Source organism: Motacilla alba, chromosome 15, assembly GCF_015832195.1.
Source record: "Motacilla alba alba isolate MOTALB_02 chromosome 15, Motacilla_alba_V1.0_pri, whole genome shotgun sequence".
Lineage (NCBI taxonomy): Eukaryota > Metazoa > Chordata > Aves > Passeriformes > Motacillidae > Motacilla > Motacilla alba.
Window position 1 is genome coordinate 9,874,688 of NC_052030.1, and position 20,642 is coordinate 9,895,329.

A 20,642-nucleotide genomic window follows, 5' to 3' on the forward strand; every position below is an offset into this window, starting at 1 on the left:
TGGAGAGAAGGCGGGGCTTGGTGCCGTTTCCCGCGGGATCGCGGCTCCCGTTCCTTCCGTGCCGGGCATCGCTCCCGGTCCCGGTCCGCCCATGGACGCGTTCGTGGTTAAACTGCCCCGCGGGCCGGCGGGCGATGGCGGCGGCAGCGGCGGGAAGAGGCCGCGGCTGGAGAAGCCTGGCCCGGAGCGGCCCCCGCCGCGGGAGATCCGCGCCGAGGGGCTCAGCTGCGATTACCGCATCCTCTTCGGCAAGGCCGAGGCGGACGAGATCTTCCAGGAGCTGGAGAAGGAGGTGGAGTATTTCGAAGGTATATTCCTGCCCTGCGAGGGTGCTGCAGCACGGGCTGGCCAGGGAGGCTCCGGAGGCCTCCCGAAGGGCCTGGGCCGTGCTCTTGGGGACCCTGCTTGGGCAGGAGGGTGGCCGGGATGACCCCCCCGGTCCCTCCCAACCTCAGCCTTTCTGTGTCCAGCTGTATTCCCCTCTGTATCCCTCTTCCCAGTGAAGCGTTTCCCTGCCCAGCTCACCCAGGTGGGTCCCAGAGCAGTTCCCGGGGCCCGGGCACAGCCGGTGGGCACTGTGGGGTTCCTGCAGCCACCTGGTGTTGTCACAACGTGGCCCTGAGAAGCCAAGGACACAGGTCTGACCCCACAGGGTTGGTTTTGCTGAGCTGGAAGTATTTGTGGAGGGATAATCCTGGAGTGGTGGCTGGAATTTGTTGGAGATGCAGCATGTGAGGGATGTGATGGGGGTGCTGCTCATCCCATTGGAGGGAGAGGACAAGAGGGACACAAACCCCGGGAACAGGGATGACTCGAGGCTCGACATGAGCCTCCTCATTCCTGTTTGGAGATTCCCAGAAGCTGCAGATCCAGGAGAATGTTGGGATGTGCAGAGCCCACACAAACCCGGGGTTGATCCTTCCCGCAGACGACGCGACAAAGCTGCACGTGTTCGGCACGTGGCACAAGATTCCCAGGAAGAAGGTGACCTATGGAGACCCTGGCTTGTCCTACACCTACTCCGGGGTCACGTTCCACCCCAAGCCCTGGATCCCGGTGCTGACCCGGATCCGGGAGCGCGTCACCTTGGAAACGGGACACACCTTCAACTTCGTCCTCATCAACAGGTACAGCCCCTTCCCACCCAGCAGCTTTTGCTTCAAGTGAAACAAAAAACAACCCCAAATTTATGTGCTGGAATCCGAAATGCTGGCGGCTCTCAGGACTTTGGGCCTGTAAGCTAAAGCTTAGAGTTAAACACAGGATTTAAGGCCTTAGAAAAGGCTTCCAAACTTAAGTGCAAGAGTGTGGATTTGTGGTTTAAAGCAGAGACAATAAGTGTAAACTAAGTAAAACTAAGCTTAAGCTAAGTAAAATGAAGTTTAGAATTTTAGAGTTTAAAATAAAGAAAAAATAAAAGTATCTAGAAAGGCAAACAAGAAGTTTAGAATGCAGCACTCTAAGTTTGTGTCTCAGAATTAACTAAGAAAGCTTACACTGTAACATGAGTCTATAAGACAAAATATTTAAAGTCAAAAACATAAACATCTTTGTTAAAAGTGTTTTATTAATCAATAAATCCTTTAAAAGTCTTATAACTAGAAGTCTTGTAGCTTTCTGAGCTATAAAAATGTGAGCTGAACTCAACCTTTCCTCCTTACATGAAAGATAAGAAGAATAAACTGCATCATTAAAAATAATTCAGAGATCCTGTCTTAAATTAATTCCAGAATTCCTCTCACTTGTGCAGCGTTTGAGTTGTCTGGTTTGATTTCATTGGGAAATAATTGCTATATTGGTAAGCAATTGATGGCAGGCGTGGGAAATGGGTTTGTGGAGAATTCCCAAAGCCTGACAGACGCTCACACAGCGAGTACCTGCATGGGAACGCTGAAATAAACGTTCACTGTGAAACGTCACGGGATAGCACGGACATTGCTGAGAGGAAGGGAACTAGAAACAAGGGTTAAAGGATGGCTTTGCAGATAAAACTGGAGACCTTGGAGAAACAGAACTGAGAGATGCACTGTAGTAGGACCCACGAGGGGTAACTTTGGGTGATTGGTTTTAAGGCATTTACGGCATGGAGTGGCAAAAGCTGCTGGGGAAGAAATGCTCATAGTGTACAAAAATTAGGAAATAGTTGGCTTCTGATTGTGATGGTGTGAATTGTAACAGCCTCGTTATCTCAGCCTTCACGTGAGACTGAAAATGGAAGAAATGTTTTCAAAATGCCTTTCAGCTGCCCTATTTCTGGGTCAGAAAAAAGGCTTAATCCCACAGGTAGCAATTAACAGAGTTAATTAACAGAGTTAATTATTATTAAATTAATATATTTAATAATTATTAGTTTATTAAATCAATTAATTTAAATGTATATATTATATATCTGTTATTAAAATAATTATTTTAAATATATATTATGTGTTATTAAATTAATTGATATGTTAATTATTAATGTATTAAATTAATTTATGTAATTGTATATATGTTCATAAATTAATTTAATTAGATATAATATAACTTATTTATTGTCAAATTAATTAATTATATATAATATATCTTTTCATATTCTATATAATTAAAATCAATATAAAATTAAATATAAAGAATTAATATATATTTATTATTTCTAAATATATAAAAATAGATAAAGTAGAACTATATAAATATAAAATATAAAAAATATAAATATAAAACAGAAATGCATAAGTATAAAATTTAAAAATAATAAATATATTAAAAATAAAATATAAATTTAAATATAAAAATAATACATATAATACAAAAATATTCATTTAATTATAATTATTAAATTAATATGGATTTAAAAGATATTTTAAGTTAAGTTATTTACAAACCCAGAGTTAATTGCCAGGTACAAAGATGGCCTGGACCACATCGGGGAGCACCGTGACGACGAGAAGGAGCTGGTTCCCCTCAGCCCCATCGCCTCGGTGTCCTTCGGAGCCTGCCGGGATTTCGTGTTCCGCCGCCGGGGCCGGGCGGGGCTGCGGGGCCCCGCGAGGATCAGCCTGGCGCTGGCGCACGGCAGCCTGCTGCTCATGAAGCACCCCACCAACGAGCACTGGCACCACAGCCTGCCCCCGCGCCGCAGGGTGCTGGCCCCCCGCGTCAACCTCACCTTCAGGAACGTGCTGCCCGCGGCCGGGCGGGGGAACGCTCGCCCTCTGGGCTCTGAAAAGTGAATTCAGCTCCTGCTGGAACCCTGGAGTCACCTGCTCTGAAGTTTCAGTTCCTGCTGGAACCCTGGGGTCACCTGCTCCGAAGTTTCAGTTCCTGCTGGAACCGTGGAGTCACCCTTTCCAGCAGGTGCATTCTGGATTCACCTCCTGGTCCATCACCTAATGGACACAATTTGGTAATTTTGCTGCTGAAGCCTGTGGCCACTGATCTCCAGAAAGGTTTTTTTCCCTCTGGGAAATGTTGCTCTGGTCCTGCTGATCTGTTTTCTGATTGCTCCCCTTGTTTTTCTCAGGAAGAAGTTTGTTCTCAGCTGATCTTTGTCTAAGCAGTGTTCCAAGAAGATGAAAATGCTCCTGGCTGGAGGCAGCAGTTTGTGAACACTGTGAGCCACAAGCTGTGATCGTGTAAAGCTGATATTCTGCAGGTGGCACTTTCTGTCAATGAGCTCTGGTTTGCTTGGGGGTTTTTAATTAAAATAAAGCAAAACGAGCCTGACATGGAGAAGGGGAGTGCTGAGGTGTGAGGCCAGGGTGTGGCTGGATGAGTGTTTGACTCCTGTCTGCTTGAATTCCTCTGCTCCTGAGGGAGGCTGCTCTTGCAGGAGAAGCACGAGAATTTTCCTCCCTCAGGTACTTTGTACAAAAACCAGGCAGCAAAAAATGCCCTTGTGGGGAAGAACTGGGTTGTCCCATTTCCATTGAAAGGTTGTCACTCTGAGAGTGTATTTTCCTAAATAATTATCCCTAGGGATCCCCTCCTGACTGCCTGAAAGCCACCACCTTCCACAACCACAGGGAATCCTGCTGAAAATGAGGGAATTCTGTCCACTCTCCACGAGATCTTGAACCATCAAGGAATGGTAAGTTCCGGGTGAGAACAGGAACCAAATCCTGTGTAACCTGGCTGCAGGCACTGGAATTAGTGCTGGGCTCTGGCCTTCAGTGGTGGGTCCATTATTCCTGTGGAATTCAGGCCTGGTACTTCCCACCCTCTGCCACTCCTGAGATGCTCTGTGGAGCTTGAAAATCTTTCTTACCCCGGGCTTGTGAAGTGTTGTTTGAACCCCTTGGGCTCCCAGCTTGGTGTTTGTTTCAAGACATTCCCACACTGATTTTTCTACCAAGTTTGTTCTTTTATTGCTACTGTACAGTTACAAAAATACCCTGAAGTGGAAAAAAAGCAACTTCCAACAGCAGTGCAGTGCTTGGACTGGAACAGACATTTTTAAATTAACACACAACATAAGACAAGAATAATCCAAACACAGAAATGTCATCTTGGAGCTCTTAATTCTTTACAATTTATTAACATCTTCTCCACCATGGCAGCTTGGGAGGGACGAGTACCAGTGTTTGTTTGAGCCTTGTGGCTGCACAGAGCCCTCCAGAGGGGAGGTTTGGCTGGAAAACAGATCCCAGTGACCTCCAGAGGGGAGGTTTGGCTGGAAAACAGATCCCAGTGACCTCCAGAGGGGAGGTTTAGCTGCAAAACACAGAGCTCTGTGACCTCTGGAAAGACAGATCCCAGTGACCTGCTAAGGGAGGCTTGGCTGGCAAACAGAGCCCTGGGACCTGCAGAGGGGAGGGTTGGTTCCCAAACACCTGCACAAATTCCAGTGATCTCCACAGGTGTGGTTGGCTGGAAAGCAGATCCCAGTGACCTCCAGAGAAGGAGGATGAGCTCCCAAAGCCCTGCACAGATCCCCAGCTCACAGGGGGCTGGGAGGATCTGGCACAGCTCAGGGGCAGCACTGAGGTGCTGGGCTTTGCTCCATTCCTCACCTGAGGGTTAAGCCAAGCCCATTTACTCCTCCCCACCAAGCAAAACCAGAAAAAAGGCTCAACCCTCCCCTTGATAGCCCTTGAGGGAGATCCAGAGTCAATCCACAGCCCAGGGAAACGGCTCTTGGCAAAGAAAACCTGCTGGTCCCAGCTGCCAGATTTCAGTCCATAGTGTGCGTGTCCTCTGCCCCTCCTCCAGCACGACTCAGCCAAGGGGCTGCTCAGCTGACCCCCCCAAATCCAGGAAAAACCCCCCCAAATCCAGGAAAAACCCTCAAGCAGAGCACTGAGCCTGGAGAATGCAGGACAGCCACTGCTGGCACTGGAAATGGTTTCAGTTCTGAGGTGCAGGGGCAGATCTGCTGGAGGGAGGTGTTGGGGTGATGGTTTGATGGCTCCCAGTAGGGAGGGTGGCTCCTTCTCCAGCTCTGTCAGCTCTCCCTTCAATGGCCAGAGCAAATTTTTGGCATTTTGTATCCTTCAAAGCTTTTGTTTGTTTGTTTTCTTGGTTTTCTGTAAACTAAAACAGGTTAAAACCAAGCTGCTGCTCGTGCAGCACAGCCAGGAGCCTGGTCCCAGTCCAGCAGTGGATTTATCAATATTTATGTACTGTGAGCATGACCTGGGCCAGGAATTGTTCTCCAGACTCTGGAATGATGAGTTGTGTAAATAATTTTGCATATCCACCCATTTTACCACTCCTGCTTTGGCTGGTTTGGAGCCTCTCCTGAGGAAGTGTGAACACCCCCGAGCTTTGGGCAGCACTATGAATTCATGAGGTACAAAGTTGCCCTAAAAAAACTATTTAAGACAGCTGTTATTTGAAAACTTCACACTGAAAAAAAAAAAAGCTTGTCTGATGAGGGATTTTTCTCCTCCACGCTTACAAGGACAGAAAAGAGCTAAAAACAACCTACGTATTTTATTCCTGGTCATTTAAAAGCAGGTTTTTAAAGGAGGATTTTTGCTGCTTTTCCCTCTGTGCTTTGGGATATTTTTTGTTTTGTTTTGTTTTTACATCAAACAATCAAGAGCAGCAGAATTCCCCTTATTTCTATTTACAGGGCAGCCTGGAGCTGATGCAGGATTCTCAGATTTCTTCATGAGGCCAGTAAGTGCCCACCAGTCCTGGCCCTGTTGTTTATATTCCATTTAACAAGGCCAGGGGCTGCTCTAGAGCTGAGCTGCAAGCCAGGAACGTGGATCCCAGTGCTGGGAACAGCAGATTCCAGCAATAAAAATGGGAAGGGCAAGTCTAGAACAGTTACAGCAGCTTGGAAATCACAGCATTTAAAAGTTGTAGTTGATGCTACAAAACAACTGGATTCAACAGTGCTGAAGGAAATGACAACACTGAGCACTAGCAAACACTTCCATGTGCTGATTCCAGCTAGGTTCCAAAGGGATGGAGCAATAAATTAAGGTTTCAGCTCTCAATAGATACAAAATTATCTCCTGGATAAAGCAATTTAAATCAGGAGAAGGACTTTATATTATATAAAGAAGTAAAGTGGGAGGAAAATTGTGTGAACAGGGAAATCTTTGGGATGGGATGGGATGGGATGGGATGGGATGGGATGGGATGGGATGGGATGGGATGGGACGGGGGCCGTTAGTGGAGATGCCTTGACTTGATGGGTCAGGAGAAATTAGATTCCATGGGTTGATCCCATGGCTGTGAGGCATTCCCAGGACACGGTGGGCGTGCACAGGGCTGGGCCAGTGGCAATGCAGCTGCTCAGGGAAGCTCAAGGCACTTTGTGTCTTAAATCACTGCCAACAGCAGCTTCCCTCCCAGGGCTCCCCACTGGGAAACATTGGGAATAAAGCCTCGGGATAAAATCCCTGCCTGACCAACAAAGGCTGCTCAACACACAGCTGGGGCTGGAACAGCTCTGGGAATTTTGGTACAAAACACAATTCCCAGTCATTGCCACGGGGAAGGGAAGCTGGAGGGGCTGGTGTATCATGGAGAGGTGCCAGGGGAGGGATTGGGATGGGCAGGGGCTCCTCAACAGCAGCTTGACATCAACCCTTTCCAGGGCTCCCCCTCGGGAAGTGAAATGTGTGGGACAAAGCATCTCCCTGGGAAAAGTGCAGTGTCAGGACATGGAACAGAGCCTTGGGACAGGCAGAAAAACACTTCTCAAACACACACCCGGGGCTGCTTGGTGCTGGAACAGCAGGATCTGGGTACAAACCACAACTCCCAGCTGTTCCTACCAGGAAGGGAGCCTGGAGGGGGGAGGTTTGCATAATGGAGAGGCTCCATCCGAGGGCTGGGACCATCCCAGGGGCTGGGACTGCCAAGAGCTGGGATAATCCCAAGGGCTGGGATGGTCCCAGGAGCTGGGGCGGTCCCAAGGGCTGGGGTGATCCTGAGGGCTGGGACTGTCCCAGGGGCTGGGATAATCCCAGGGGCTGCGACCATCCCGAGGGCTGGGACCATCCCAGGAGCTGCGACCATCCCGAGGGCTGGGACGGTCCCAGGGGCTGGGATTTGTCCGGGGGGCTGGGATGACCCCAAGAGCTGGGATGGTCCCAGGGGCTGGGATGACCCCAGGAGCTAGGACAACCCCAAGGGCTGGGACGGTCCCGAGGGCTGGGACCATCCCAGAGGCTGGGACGATCTTGAGGGCTGGGATGATCCCAGGGGCTGGGATGGTCCTGAGGGCTGGGATGATCCCAGGAGGTGGGATGATCTTGAGGGCTGGGACCATCCCAGAGGCTGGGACGATCTTGAGGGCTGGGATGATCCCAGAGGCTGGGACGATCTTGAGGGCTGGGATGATCCCAGAGGCTGGGACGATCTTGAGGGCTGGGATGATCCCAGAGGCTGGGACGATCTTGAGGGCTGGGATGATCCCAGAGGCTGGGACGATCTTGAGGGCTGGGATGATCCCAGGAGTGGGATGATCTTGAGGGCTGGGACCATCCCAGAGGCTGGGACGATCTTGAGGGCTGGGATGATCCCAGGGGCTGGGACGATCTTGAGGGCTGGGATGATCCCAGGGGCTGGGACGATCTTGAGGGCTGGGATGATCCCAGGGGCTGGGATGGTCCCAGCACTGCTGGCTCAGCTCTGGGCCGGGCTCTGGGGCCGGGCCCGGCCGTGCACGCGCTCGTAGAACAGCAGGTAGGCGCTGGCAGCCAGCACCTCGTGCAGGCTGGCCCTGCGCACGGACTCGTCCGAGATCCAGAGCCACTGGCTGCCGCGGGCGCCCGGCGCGCGCCGGAAGGTGACGAAGTGTCCCGAGTGCATGTCCCCGTGGTGCACCACCACGGCCATCAGGCGGTACAGGTACAGCGGGGCCCTGCGGGGACACGGGTCAGCCTGGCCACACGCGCACACCAGAGCAGCCACAATTCCTGCCTGGAGCGAGGGTGGGGCTCCCCATGTGGCTGCTCCGTCCCTGGTCTAAGGGAAGGTGTCCTTGCCTGTGGTAAGTGGTGGGATGGGATGATCTCCAAGTTGCCTTCCAACCCTAACTATTCTGTGATCCAAACTGTTTTTTCCTGCTGCTCCATCCCTGGAAGTGTCCAAGGCGAGGTATGACAGGGTTTGGAGCAACCTGGGATAGTGGAAGGTGTCCCTGCCCATGGCATCTCCAAGTCTCCTTTCAACCCAAACCATTCTGGGATTATGGGATTCAAACCTGCTGCTCCATCCCTGGAAGTACTCAAGGACAGGCTGGATGGGGTTTGGAGTCACCTGGGATTGCTGGAAGGTGTCCCTGCCCATGGGAAGGGGACTGCACTGGATGGTCCCTAAGTTCCCTACCAACCTAAACCATTCTGGAATTCTATGGGAAAGGATTATCAGCAGAAGCCCCAAGGGTGATTTACCAAGTGGAATCATGGCAGGTGCAACTGAAATCAAAAATGTCTTAGAAACAAAAAAAAAAAAAAAAAAAATCTATGGGTTTCTTACAACCGTTTGAAAATGAAGGAAAAGAAGGGCTGGAGGAAACCAGCAGCAATGAGATCAGAAGCACCATGAACCACAGGCAGGAGATTTTGAGTTTTGCTTCTAACTTGCCCTACTCCCTTTCCCAGGACTAAAAATCACCCAAAAGGCAAGCACAGGAGCTGGGACAAAGGTCACATTCTGTGACTGGGCAGCCTCGGGACAAGGACAGAAGAAAAGGAGACAATTTGAAGGACAGAATTGAACAGACAGGGTACCAAACTCTAACTTACCTGCACTCAGGGAATGCAGCAAGTGGGAAAGCTCCTGGGGACATTAAAAATGAGGGAGAGGAGGAGGAGGAAGAGGAGGCACCATTCATGAAGAGAGGTTTGGTACCAGCTGGTTGTTCTGCATCTGCCAGAGGAAGGAGAAATTCAGGGATTTAACTGGAATGCTGTTGCTAGGAACTGCATCCCTGCTCCTCGACACGGGATATGAAGGTATTTTATTGATTTTCATATCCAAAGGCAAGGGATATGTCATTCAAATTCATTTTACATGACAAATAGGGAAATTGCCATGTGTCTAAAATCCCAACTAAAGGAATATTGAGCTGCCTAAGGACAGACTTCTACAGCTGGATTTTCCAACTGTTTTTGAAGAATCCACCATTCCCAGCATTCCCTCTCTGCTTGTCCCGAAGCCTTGGAAGAGATCCCTAACAAGAAAAGCCCTGGGGCATCCCAAGTTCAACACCCCTTTGGACATTTTTTTTTTTTAAATGCATATATTTAGTAGGATCAAAATGAAATTATCCAAACTGCCCTGTAAATTTGGGAATGGCAAGGGATTTCTGTCCTCTTTGCAGAGCCCCACATCAAGATGCTGCTCATGGCTTGATCCTGCAGAGAACATCTGATCCCTGACATGCAGAAAGAGCTGGACCATTTTATTGGCACAAGAGGTACCTGAAGGTTTCCCTGCTCTCCCATCCTTTATTCCAGGGGTTGTCTCCTCAGGGTTTTTCTGGCTGAGCTGCTCCTGGCAGGATTTGGGACCAGGAACTCGATATTTGTAGATGTCCATGACCAGGAACTCGTTGAACTGGACGTGTTCGTGTCTCTTCAGGGGAGTGCCTTGGTTTGACCAGCTCAGCCTTTGCAGGTGGATGCACAAACACTGGGGCAGCTTCAGGAAAGGAAAAATCCACATTTTTCATGGAAAGAAACAGCTGGTAAGTCCAGGGAATAAGGAAATGCATTTACCTTATCTCTGTGTAAGCTCAGTGGCAACAGTGTCCTTAAAATGTGACAATAATTCTTGTGAGATTCCTGATATCTCCTAATCCTCAAAAATTAATGGTTTTGCACAGGGGGAAAACCAAAACCATTAAGTGTTATAAAGAGCTGAAATTCAAAATCATTGCTGTAGCAAGAAGTACATCATTATTATTATAATTATTATTATTATTATTATTATTGGCACCTGAGGATCCTAATTGCACCCCAGTGCCCTGCTGGCCTCTGCACGACAGGATTACAGAGAAAAAAAAAAGAGTTTTCTCTTAGAAATCACACCTGATGTTTACTCACCAGCTGTATTTGAATATTTTAATTTCTCTGAAATGAGGAATTGCTCAAGATGCTACAAACCCTGTAAATATAAATCAATTTGCTCACTGAAGAGCAAATGTAAAATTAATGTAAAATCTCAGACATGACACTGAGCCAAATTCACATTTAAGTGTTTTTTCTAAATAACAGGAGAATATTCACATCCTGTAAGTGTTTAATGTTTGATGTTTTGCTGAGTTGAAGCCTCAATGCCCACAGATATTTGCCAGGTGAGTTTACTTTGAAAAATAAAAACATTTGTGGTCTAACAGCAAGAAATGAGCACAACCAGCTCCAAGGGAGAAGTTATTGTGACAGGATTTAGGAGATTTGGAGGGGGTTTTTTTGCCTCACCTTTCCTAACTTTAATTGCTTAACAAATGTTGTTCTCTGGTTTTCTATGCTCTGTCCATTCAGAATTCCTTGTGCCTGGATCTGGAATGAAAAGGGAAAAAAAAAAATGAAGGCTGCAGACAGGAGCAATGAATTGTCTGGTTTATGCTCAGTGCATTAATCCCACCTAGGAATGCTCTTCAGAATTCCTAAAGGGTCAAAGTTCTAAACCAAAATCAAGCAGAAATGAGCATTTAGAGAAGTCCATTCACTCAGAACTGCACTCATTTGCCTCTTCTGTTGATCTTTAAACAATACCAGAGCAAAAGAATTATCCCTGGTGATACCTGGCAGCTACAGAATAAAATATTTATAGATTTTTGTAACAGCAGTAGTAAGTAAAGCCTCAAATACTTCATGAGGTAAGAACTCCTTGTTAAATATCTGAAATCCCAGAGGCTTTCCCCAAGCCCTGAAGAAAAAGGAAAGTGAAGGCAGGATTGTGTCAGCAGGCTCAGAACTGAGCAGGGAGGTGACAGGAATGAAAGTGACAATTATTAAAGGGACCTACTTTGGTGCAGTTGTCACACACAACATCCTTGACAGACTCTGAGGAGATGAAGTGATGCAGGCAATGGTCCAGTGTCATGGGACGACCCTGAGTGCCAAGAAAAGCCAGTTATTTGCAGGAATTTTAGGGTGCATTCCACTGGAGTTTGGGAAGGGATTTTTAATAATTCCTTCCATAGAAGAACTACTGAACTACTGCAGATTTATTTCATGAAAGAACTGACTAAATGGCTTTGGGTGATCACGGAACTGTGGGGATTCACCTTCAGCCTGGATTAAACATGGAAAACTCTGCAGCCTTTTGATAACAGCAGCAGTGATTCCCAGTGTGAGCCCTTCAGTGGGGTTTTAAACCACAGATTCTTCTCCTGTTCCTATTTATCTCTCATTCCAGCACTTCAGGGGTCACTTCATGCTCTCTGGCCCTCTCCATAGGAGAAATACAGCTTTTAATGGAATTTAGGTCTTCTTGCTGCCCTTCCTCATATCCTGCCCTGCCAAGGATTGGATAAAACAAAACACAAAGAGCAGAAGATGTGTCCAAATCCCAATCCTGGCTGTCCAGGAGGGCACTCTGCAAACAGGAATCACAATTTCCATGAGTTGTGGAAAGAAATCACTACCAGACATGAAGTAACAAACTCTTACAGTCCAAAAATATCCTGCAGATCTTGCCCTAAAAATCCACAATGTTTTGTCATTTTGAAGTTTTTCAGAGCCAGAAAGAAATGGAAACAATTCCCAGTTGAAATCACCCCCTGGAAAAGCCTGGATGGGGTAAGGTGTGAGCTGCCAGCTGAAGGTCACCTTCCCAGGATGGGAAGCAGCCCTTGGGATATGATCTGGGCTCTTCCAATTCCACCAAAAGCCCAAATCCTCCACCAGCAGAAACAGAAAGCTCTGGTGGCATCACCAAGTTCTGCTTGTTGGGCTCAGAACCTCTTACACTCGTTAGGGAGAGGGTCCTGCAGCAGCACAGGATTAATCAGAGCAGGAAATCAAGTCCTGAAGTAGCTCTGAATGGCTTCTGCACCTGAGGAAGGCCCTGGGGAGGGCAGGGAGGATCAGGAGCAGGGGGATACGTACCCACACAGCTGCTGGAATGCTCAGGGAGAGGCTGTCGAAGGTGTCGAACCTCACAGGGCTCTGCAAGAGAACATTCCAGAGCCAGCATTTACGCTTTCAGTTTCAGCTTTCCTATTTTTCACGTTCTGCACTGCATTAGTGTGTAACTCTGAACTTTATATAAAGTGTCAGCAAGCTCTCCCCACAGTTCAGTCAGGCAAAACCATCTTTTTCCAGCCCCAGAACCAACAACACTGCTGCAGCTTCTAAAAGTGTAAACAACAAAAAGGCCCAAAATGCCCAAAAAGTGTAAATTGAGGAGAGCAGACTGGGAGGATGGGGCTTCATAACCTGAAGCTGTCATTGGACATTAACCCCAATATGGAAATGGACCAAAACTTATAAAAAAGTGTGAAAACTCGTGACCATCTTGGGTGTAGCCCTGGTCAGGCTCTTGTACTGCCCAAGGTGCATCCCGTGAAGGCCTTTTTAATAAATATCTACTTTAATCTTTAGCACTGCGTAGCCTCTGTTCTAAGGAGCCTTCAAGGCATCATCAGTCCCCAAAAAATCCAACCCAGCTCTCCCAAGGTGAGCCTGTGCCCTGTGCTGTCCATAATTCCCTGGGGGAACAGGATTCAAACCCCTCAGTTTCCCAGCTGAGGGCCAGGAAACATCAGGAATGTTCTGCTCAGTCTCCTCCACCTCACTGCAATTTGTTTGGGAAACAAAATACAAATGTGTTCTTGGTTTGGGCTATAAGTGAGGTTTATTTTCTGTATTATTTTCCATTTTTGAGGTTGTCTTCAGCTCCTTACTTGGGATAACTGGACTCTGCAAAATGTGCTGAATGAGCAGCGAGCCCTAAACTCACCCATGTTTTCAGGTAATATTATTTACTAATTAATTGTTAATTCAGTAATAGAATAAAACATCCATTATTCTGTTGGATGAGGCAGCTGTTACCCCCACAAGGTGCATTACATGGATTTCTTTTAGTCTATTTGGGGATAACTCCTTGTTCATCACCAAGGGATGATGGTTCCAGGAAACACCCCGAGTGTTGGAAATCCCTCCTCACATGACACAGATATTAATAATGATAATAATAATAATATAAATATTATCTATTTCCACACCTGGTGCTCACAGTGTTTGCAGACCATGTTGCTGGTCAGCCTTCCATGGAAAGGGTGCTGAGATTTCCAGTGGTTGGACACAGGGGGAAGAGATCCTGCAACACAAAAATTGTCCTTGGATTTTCCATCCATCCAATCCCACACTTTTGCCCTTCAGTTATAAAATTAATGCCTCCAAAGCACATTTTTTGTCTCAGTGATGAATAATTAATTGAGGTTTATTTATATTTTTGATTTCTATTTCAGTTCAGTACAAAGATCAATTAATATTATCCCTTTAATAAACAAAACTACCCTATGAATATTCAGGATATCCAGAAGGGATAAAATCCTACCTCTTGTCCTGCAGCTTATTTGCTTTTGGATTATTTCTGGTTGCTACAGAGGGAGATAAAAACATTTCATTAACCCTACCTCAGCAACATAGAAAAGACTTAGAAATTTAATACATGAAGTATTAAATGTGTTCCTATTTCATCCCTAGCTGGCTTTTCTGGCATTAGAAAAAAATGTGGCTCTTTATATTTGTAAGAAAAAAAACTGGTACAAAACAAATTTATAATTGACAATTGCTTCTAAAAATTATCATTAATCTGCAGAACTCTCTGCCTCAGAACACTAAAATAGGAGATTTTGTCTTTTTTTTTTTTGGTCTATATTTTTTGGGAAAAGCAGATCTTTTCAATCTGCATCAAGGTTATCAGCAAGCTGGAGGATAAGATCAATTTCACCTCCATAAAACTCTGCCAGAAATGCCCTTTTTGCAGTTTTCAACCCTTTTTCAGGCAAGAACTACAAATCAGAGTAACTGCTTGAAGGGACTAATTTAAATCCCTACATCCCATGGATTTAGGGATGCAAAACCCTCAGGAAAGCAGGAACACTGGAAATGCAAAGATATTTTCTTCAGAAAACCTGAGGATTCTTTAAATTTGACTTATTGATGAGTCCCTGTCAAAGGATTAAAGAACAGCTTTGGGAAGAGAATCAAAATATCCTAAATATACCCTTTCTGCTTGGGAATCTGGGCAGATTAGAGGGAATTCTGCTGAGGAAATAAGTGGGATCACCTCCAGGGAATGCACATCAAAGAGATGGGTGACACGGGGCTGCCGATCCCGTTCGTCCTCCAGGGAAGAGGTCAGGACATGGAACAGCTCATGGGCATCCTGGAAATGGAGTCAGGGAAAAAAGACATCAAAAAAACACCCCAGGAGGGCTGGAATTCCACTGGAAATTCAGGAAAAATTATAGGTCAGAGCCTGGATTTATATTTCTTTTTATATTTTTATATATATATTTTATATTTTATTTGTATAATAAAATATATTTATATATTTTTAATTTTTATATTTTTAATATTTTAATATTTTATTTCTATTTCTATAGATAATATTTATTTTTAAACACATCTACAATATATAGTATAATATAATATAAAATAATACTATATAATACTATATAATACTATAGTGCATACTAAATATAAATAATAATGAAAATAAAGGATCTAAATATATATAAAATATATATTTTATATGCATTCTATATAATTATAATATATAATTACTATTATGTCACTTTTATATAGATATATTATCTATATTAGCATATTGTAATTATTATATATATACTTATTATATACTATAATTATATATTATTATATATAATTACAATTATATATCTATTATTATTATTATTATTATTATTATTATTATTATTATTGTTATTATTATTATTATTATTATTATTATATTTGTGTTTGTATTGAATATATTTTGTTGAGCCCAAAAGCTTCATAACAGCACAAGGTACTAAAGACATTCTGGGCCATATAAACTCACAAGGAACTAAAACACTTGGGAGAAAAAAATACTCCCAAATCCCTGTTTTCCTGGATTTTGGGGGAAGCATAATTGAAATCTGTCCTTGGAATATATTTTAGGAGTGGGATAATCGATGGAGTGCATTGGAAATACTGACAAGAATTGCAAATAATTAGGATTACTGAAAAGATGGGGAGAGATCCATTACCCAGAGGGACATCAGGGAGCTGCTCTGCTTTAATCTTCCTGGCCCTGTTGGTAAGGACAAGGCTTGGGGTCCCCTGAGGAATATCCCAGCCCACTGAATGTTGTAGTGTGTTTTCTTTAGTTTATTAGCATGTTTATTGTTTGATTGATGATGCTGTAATTCCCTTACGCTGTTCTCTCCCTGCCTTTAGAGTGGCACAGGTTTCCCATTTTGTATCTTATGTTTCTAAAACCAGACTTGGTCCCTCATTGTTATTTAGCTTAGTTAAGTGCTGGTTTTTCTGTTTGTTACCTAGCTACTCCCTGCCAAGTTTTAAACCCCCTACCCTTTCCCCAGAACTTCCTTTACACTTCCTTCCATTAAATATCAATCTCTCCCTGAACCTGCCTTTCCCTTTAGAAACTTCCCTGTCAGTTTTGTATTCTCCCAAACCCCGTTAGTTTACTGAAGCTGTTCTCCTCCTGTGAAACTCTTCATTGCTTTACACATTGCATTCCCACCTTGTATCCCACCCCCCAGTTCTCCTGAGTAGTTAAAGATTGTATCCTCCCCTGAGACCTCCCCCCCTTTATAAGCTATTTTCTGCCCTCAGTTCGGGGTCCTGGGCCCTGGGGAGGGGGAGTTTCACCATCAAATAAAACCAGCCCGGGCCCCGTGCTGCTGCCCTTTTGTTTCTGCTCTGTGCCTCCACTGGTAGCTGGGATTCAGCGCAGCTCAAAGCGGGGTCTGTCCCCCTGTCACCATCTAGCCGGGACATGAGACAGCAAAAAGCTCCATTCCCAAGCTGGGGAGTTTCACAGAATCACAGAATTTCCAGGTTGGAAGAGACCTTTAAGATCATTGAGTCCAACCCATGTTCTAACACCTCAACTAGATCATGGCACCCAGTGCCACATCCAGGCTTTTTTTAAACACATCCAGGGATGGTGACTCCACCACCTCCCTGGGCAGATGATTCCAGGATTTGACCACTCTTTCTGTGGAAAACTTCCTCCTCAATTCCAGCCTGGATCTCCCTTGGCGCAGCTTAGACTGCGTCCTCTTGTTCTGTCTGTGGTTGCCCAGAGAAAGAGACCGACCCCAGCTCAGCACAGCCACCCTTCAGGAGGCTGAGGAGAGTGACAAGGTCACCTCTGAGTCTCCCCAGCTCAGCACAGCCACCCTTCAGGAGGCTGAGGAGAGTGACAAGGTCACCTCTGAGTCTCCCCAGCTCAGCACAGCCACCCTTCAGGAGATGAGGAGAGTGACAAGGTCACCTCTGAGTCTCCTTTTCTCCAGGCTGAACACCCCCAGCTCCCTCAGTCGTTCCTCACACAGCTCGTGTTCCAAGCCCCTCTCCAGCCTCGTGGCTCTCCTCTGGACACGCTCAAGCATCTCAACGTCCATCCTGAACTGAGGGACCCCAGAACTGGAACTGAGGGGCCCAGAAATGAACTGAGGGAGCCCAGAACTGGAAATGAGGGGCCCAGAACTGGAACTGAGGGACCAGAACTGGAATTGAGGGACCCCAGAGCTGGAACTGAGGGACCAGAACTGGAATTGAGGGACCCCAGAACTGGAAATGAGGGGCCCCAGAACTGGAACTGAGGGGCCCAGAACTGCAACTGAGGGGCCCAGAAATGGAACTGACGGGCCCAGAGCTGGAACTGAGGGGCCCAGAACTGGAACTGAAGGGCCCCAGAACTGGAACTGAGGGGCCCAGAACTGGAATCTGAGGGGCCCCAGAGCTGGAACTGAGTGGCCCCAGAACTGGAACTGAGGGGCCCCAGAACTGGAACTGAGGGGCCCCAGAGCTGGATTTCCTTCCCATCACTTTTTGGGAGCAGGATCCAGGTGTGACAGTGCCAGCCCTGGGGGTGTTCCCAGATCCTGCACTCACCTGCTCCTCAAAGGAGGAGATCTGCCACCGGTTCATCCTCAGCACCTCCAGCAGGCAGCTGGCATCCAGGACATCGTCCTCGGTCCCCTCCTGGCAGGACAGAGCTGGGGGAGGGAAGGCAGCAGTGTCAGGAGCAGCCAAAAATGGGGGAATATCAGTGTTTAATGGGGTTAAAGCAGCACCAGCCTCACGGCACTGCCACAGGAACGTCCCAAGGCAGAAATTCCCTTTCAAAACAACCTGTGAGGGAAGCCAGGGGTCACTTGAGGGTGTCAGAGATTAATTTAGCCAAAAATTAATCACCTTGAGCTTAAAATCTTAAAAATTCTATAATAATATTTTGTATTTTACATATTATTTATTATATAAATTTATTTATATAGTTATTTCTGTAATAATTTAAAATCTAGTTTATTATATAAATTAATATAAAATTGTATTATTTATTTTATAAGAATAGTTTCTATTTATATAATATTTTATAGCTCATATTTTATTCTGTATGTTATATAATATCTATTATACAAATTTATTTATATGTTTATTAATTTAATTATCTAATTTATTATATTAATTTCTACAAAATTACATTATTTATTTTATAAGTATAGTTTATATTTATATAATATTTTACAGTATATTTTTAATAATATTTTGTATTTTTTATATAATATCTATTATATAAACTTATTGGTATAGTTTATTTATTTATTAACTTATCTATTTATATAATATATTTCTTATAGGAATTTATTAAAGTATATTACTTCTTTTATAATAAAATTTTATATTTATACATTATTTTATATTTTATCTTTTCTATTTTCTATTTTACAATAATATTTTGTATTTCACATAATATCTATTATATTTAAAATCATCTATTTATATATTTTAATAGGAATTTATTATATTAAAGTATATTATTTCTTTTATAATAATATTTTACATTTAGATAATATTTTATATTTTATCTTTTGTAATAATATTTTAATTTAGTTTTTAATATCCAAAACCTTGCAAAGTGAGGTTGAATAGTCCCAGGTTTTTGGGAAAATAGTGAGCTTGGGGAAAACAAAAAAATTTAAATTATTTGCTAACAATTTTTAATAGAATCCTACATTTCTTGAATCCTATGGAATTCCACCCTTCTGTAAAAGGTGGCTGAGCTTTGCCCAAGGCATTTCAATTAATCTGAAAATTAGAGAGGGAAATAAAATAGGGAATACAAACCCCACGAGCCCCTTTCTTTGGGAAAAGAGGCTAAAAATGACAACATCCCTCATTAAATATTTCACCCTGGGTCTTGCCACAGCAGGAAAGGTCTGAGTACCTCTGAGGAGCTGCAGCAGCGTCACTGAGAGGTGCTGGGGCTGCTCCTGGGGCTGCTCCTGCTCCGCCCTGTACTGGGCTGTGAACTCCTCCAGCCAGCGGATGAAGGAGGGGCAGGAGGACAAGCCCTGCAGCAGGGAGTTCATGAAGCACGTGTTGCCCAGGTTCAGGAGGCCAGGCACAAGCCCTGCAGAGAGAATTGCAAGAGTTTCCACCACGAAATGCAGGGCAAACATCCTGGGTTTCAGTAGGCATGCCGTGGAATCGCAGAGAAATGCATTTCAATTCGTTCTGTTTTCACTTGATTTTTGGTCTTTCAAAAATTTCATAATTTTTTTCAGTACTTATCCCATTTTCTTTTTTTTTTTTTTCATTTGATCATGTCTCATTTCCAGAGTGTTTGTAAGCACTTCTTTTCTGTTTCCAAGATTTCAGTGAGGATCCATTTTGGCAAGCTTTGGTCCATGTCCCTGCACTTCCTGGCATCCCACGCCTTTTGATGGCTTTCACTTTGGCCAAGAGTTTTTAAATTTTTTTTCCAGCATCCATGCCATTTCACTCTATCTTCCCCTCTATGTTCTGTCTTCCTCCTTGGTTTTTTCCCCTGTTTTTACAACACCTGTGAGGTTAGTTTTGGCATGTTTGGTCCTTTCCACTGCACCTCATTTCCTCCCAGACCATTTTCTTGCGGTCACTAAATTTCCTAATTTTTTTTTCCCAATTGCATTTCATTTGATCTTATCTCCTTTCCAGAGTGTTTGTAAGTCTTCCTTTTCTGCTTCCAAAATTTCCCTTCCTTTCCTGAAAGGAAAATTCCATTTCCTTGAACGAATCTCGTCAAAGACCAAAAACCAACTGAAACACCACAAACTGAAAACAGAATCCCAGAATGGTTTGGGAGGAATCTTGGAGATCATCCCACGCCACCTTCCACCATCCCAGGCTGCTCCAAACCCCTTCCAACCCAGCCTTGGGCACTTCCAGGGATGGGGCAACCCCGGGGAAGCTGTGCCAGAGCCTCCCAGTGAAGAATTCTGTGCCCACATTCCTCTTTACAGAATTCTGTGCCCACATTCCTCTTTACAGAGGAAAGCAAGGCACGGCTTTTCCCTGAGGATTTTCTGGGAAAGGCTCAGAGAAGAGGAAACGATTCTGATCTCTACTCTCTGCACGGGTGGAATGTGTCACCCAAAGGGATTGGTCAGTTGGATTCTGCTGAGGATTGTTTTGTTTCCTTGGCCTTTTAGGGCCGAGGTCTGGAGACAGTCATGGGGTTTTTTAGCATGAAATTTAATATAGTATAGTTATAGTACAGTGGTATGTAATTTAGTATAGGATAGTGTAGTATCTCTTTAGTATAGTGTGTATATATATATATATATATATATAATAATGTACTATAATTTAATATATAAATATAATATATAGTATATTGTAATATATATTATATCGAGTATAATGTAATATATAAATATTATATATAGTATATTGTAATATATATTATAGAGAGAGTATAATGTAATATATAAATATAGTATAATGTAATATATAAATATATATTATACAGAGTATAACATTGTATATATGTAGAGAGTATAATGAAACATATATATAGTATAATGTAATATAAATTATATGTATAGTATAATGTAATATATTATAGTATAGTGGTATGTAATTTAGTATAGGATAGTGTAGTATCTCTTTAGTATAGTGTATATATATATATAAAATAATGTAGTATAATGTAATATATAAATATAATATATATAGTATATT

The 20,642-nt window shown here is 44.3% G+C and overlaps 2 protein-coding genes and 1 long non-coding RNA gene across 7 annotated transcripts in view; 2 read left to right on the forward strand and 1 right to left on the reverse strand.

Annotated features, from left to right (window-relative positions):
• Positions 1-3,243, forward strand: ALKBH2 (alkB homolog 2, alpha-ketoglutarate dependent dioxygenase). The gene is made up of 3 exons (XM_038152063.1): positions 1-308; positions 929-1,127; positions 2,879-3,243. The coding sequence occupies exons 1-3, from the start codon at positions 92-94 to the stop codon at positions 3,207-3,209; spliced, it is 747 nt and encodes a 248-aa protein (XP_038007991.1). The 5' UTR covers positions 1-91; the 3' UTR covers positions 3,210-3,243.
• USP30 (ubiquitin specific peptidase 30) overlaps positions 3,234-20,642 on the reverse strand; it is a 19,969-nt gene continuing 2,560 nt past the window's right edge. For 3 of the 5 annotated variants that reach the window (XM_038152047.1, XM_038152051.1, XM_038152049.1), the window contains exons 3-13: positions 18,865-19,050; positions 17,532-17,635; positions 14,689-14,787; positions 13,954-13,996; positions 13,619-13,713; positions 12,501-12,560; positions 11,416-11,502; positions 10,866-10,946; positions 9,867-10,086; positions 9,189-9,312; positions 7,916-8,302 (exon numbers count right to left, since the gene is read on the reverse strand). In XM_038152047.1, the coding sequence (XP_038007975.1) occupies positions 8,065-8,302; positions 9,189-9,312; positions 9,867-10,086; positions 10,866-10,946; positions 11,416-11,502; positions 12,501-12,560; positions 13,619-13,713; positions 13,954-13,996; positions 14,689-14,787; positions 17,532-17,635; positions 18,865-19,050 (1,337 nt within the window). In that variant the 3' untranslated portion in view covers positions 7,916-8,064. Of the gene's footprint in view, positions 3,366-7,915; positions 8,303-9,188; positions 9,313-9,866; positions 10,087-10,865; positions 10,947-11,415; positions 11,503-12,500; positions 12,561-13,618; positions 13,714-13,953; positions 13,997-14,688; positions 14,788-17,531; positions 17,636-18,864; positions 19,051-20,642 lie in introns of those variants that run through there. The other 2 variants (XM_038152050.1, XM_038152048.1) reach the window with 2 other exon arrangements.
• LOC119707317 lies at positions 10,045-16,565 on the forward strand. The gene is made up of 3 exons (XR_005258746.1): positions 10,045-10,132; positions 13,279-13,365; positions 15,564-16,565. It is a non-coding gene; the product is annotated as an uncharacterized LOC119707317 (long non-coding RNA).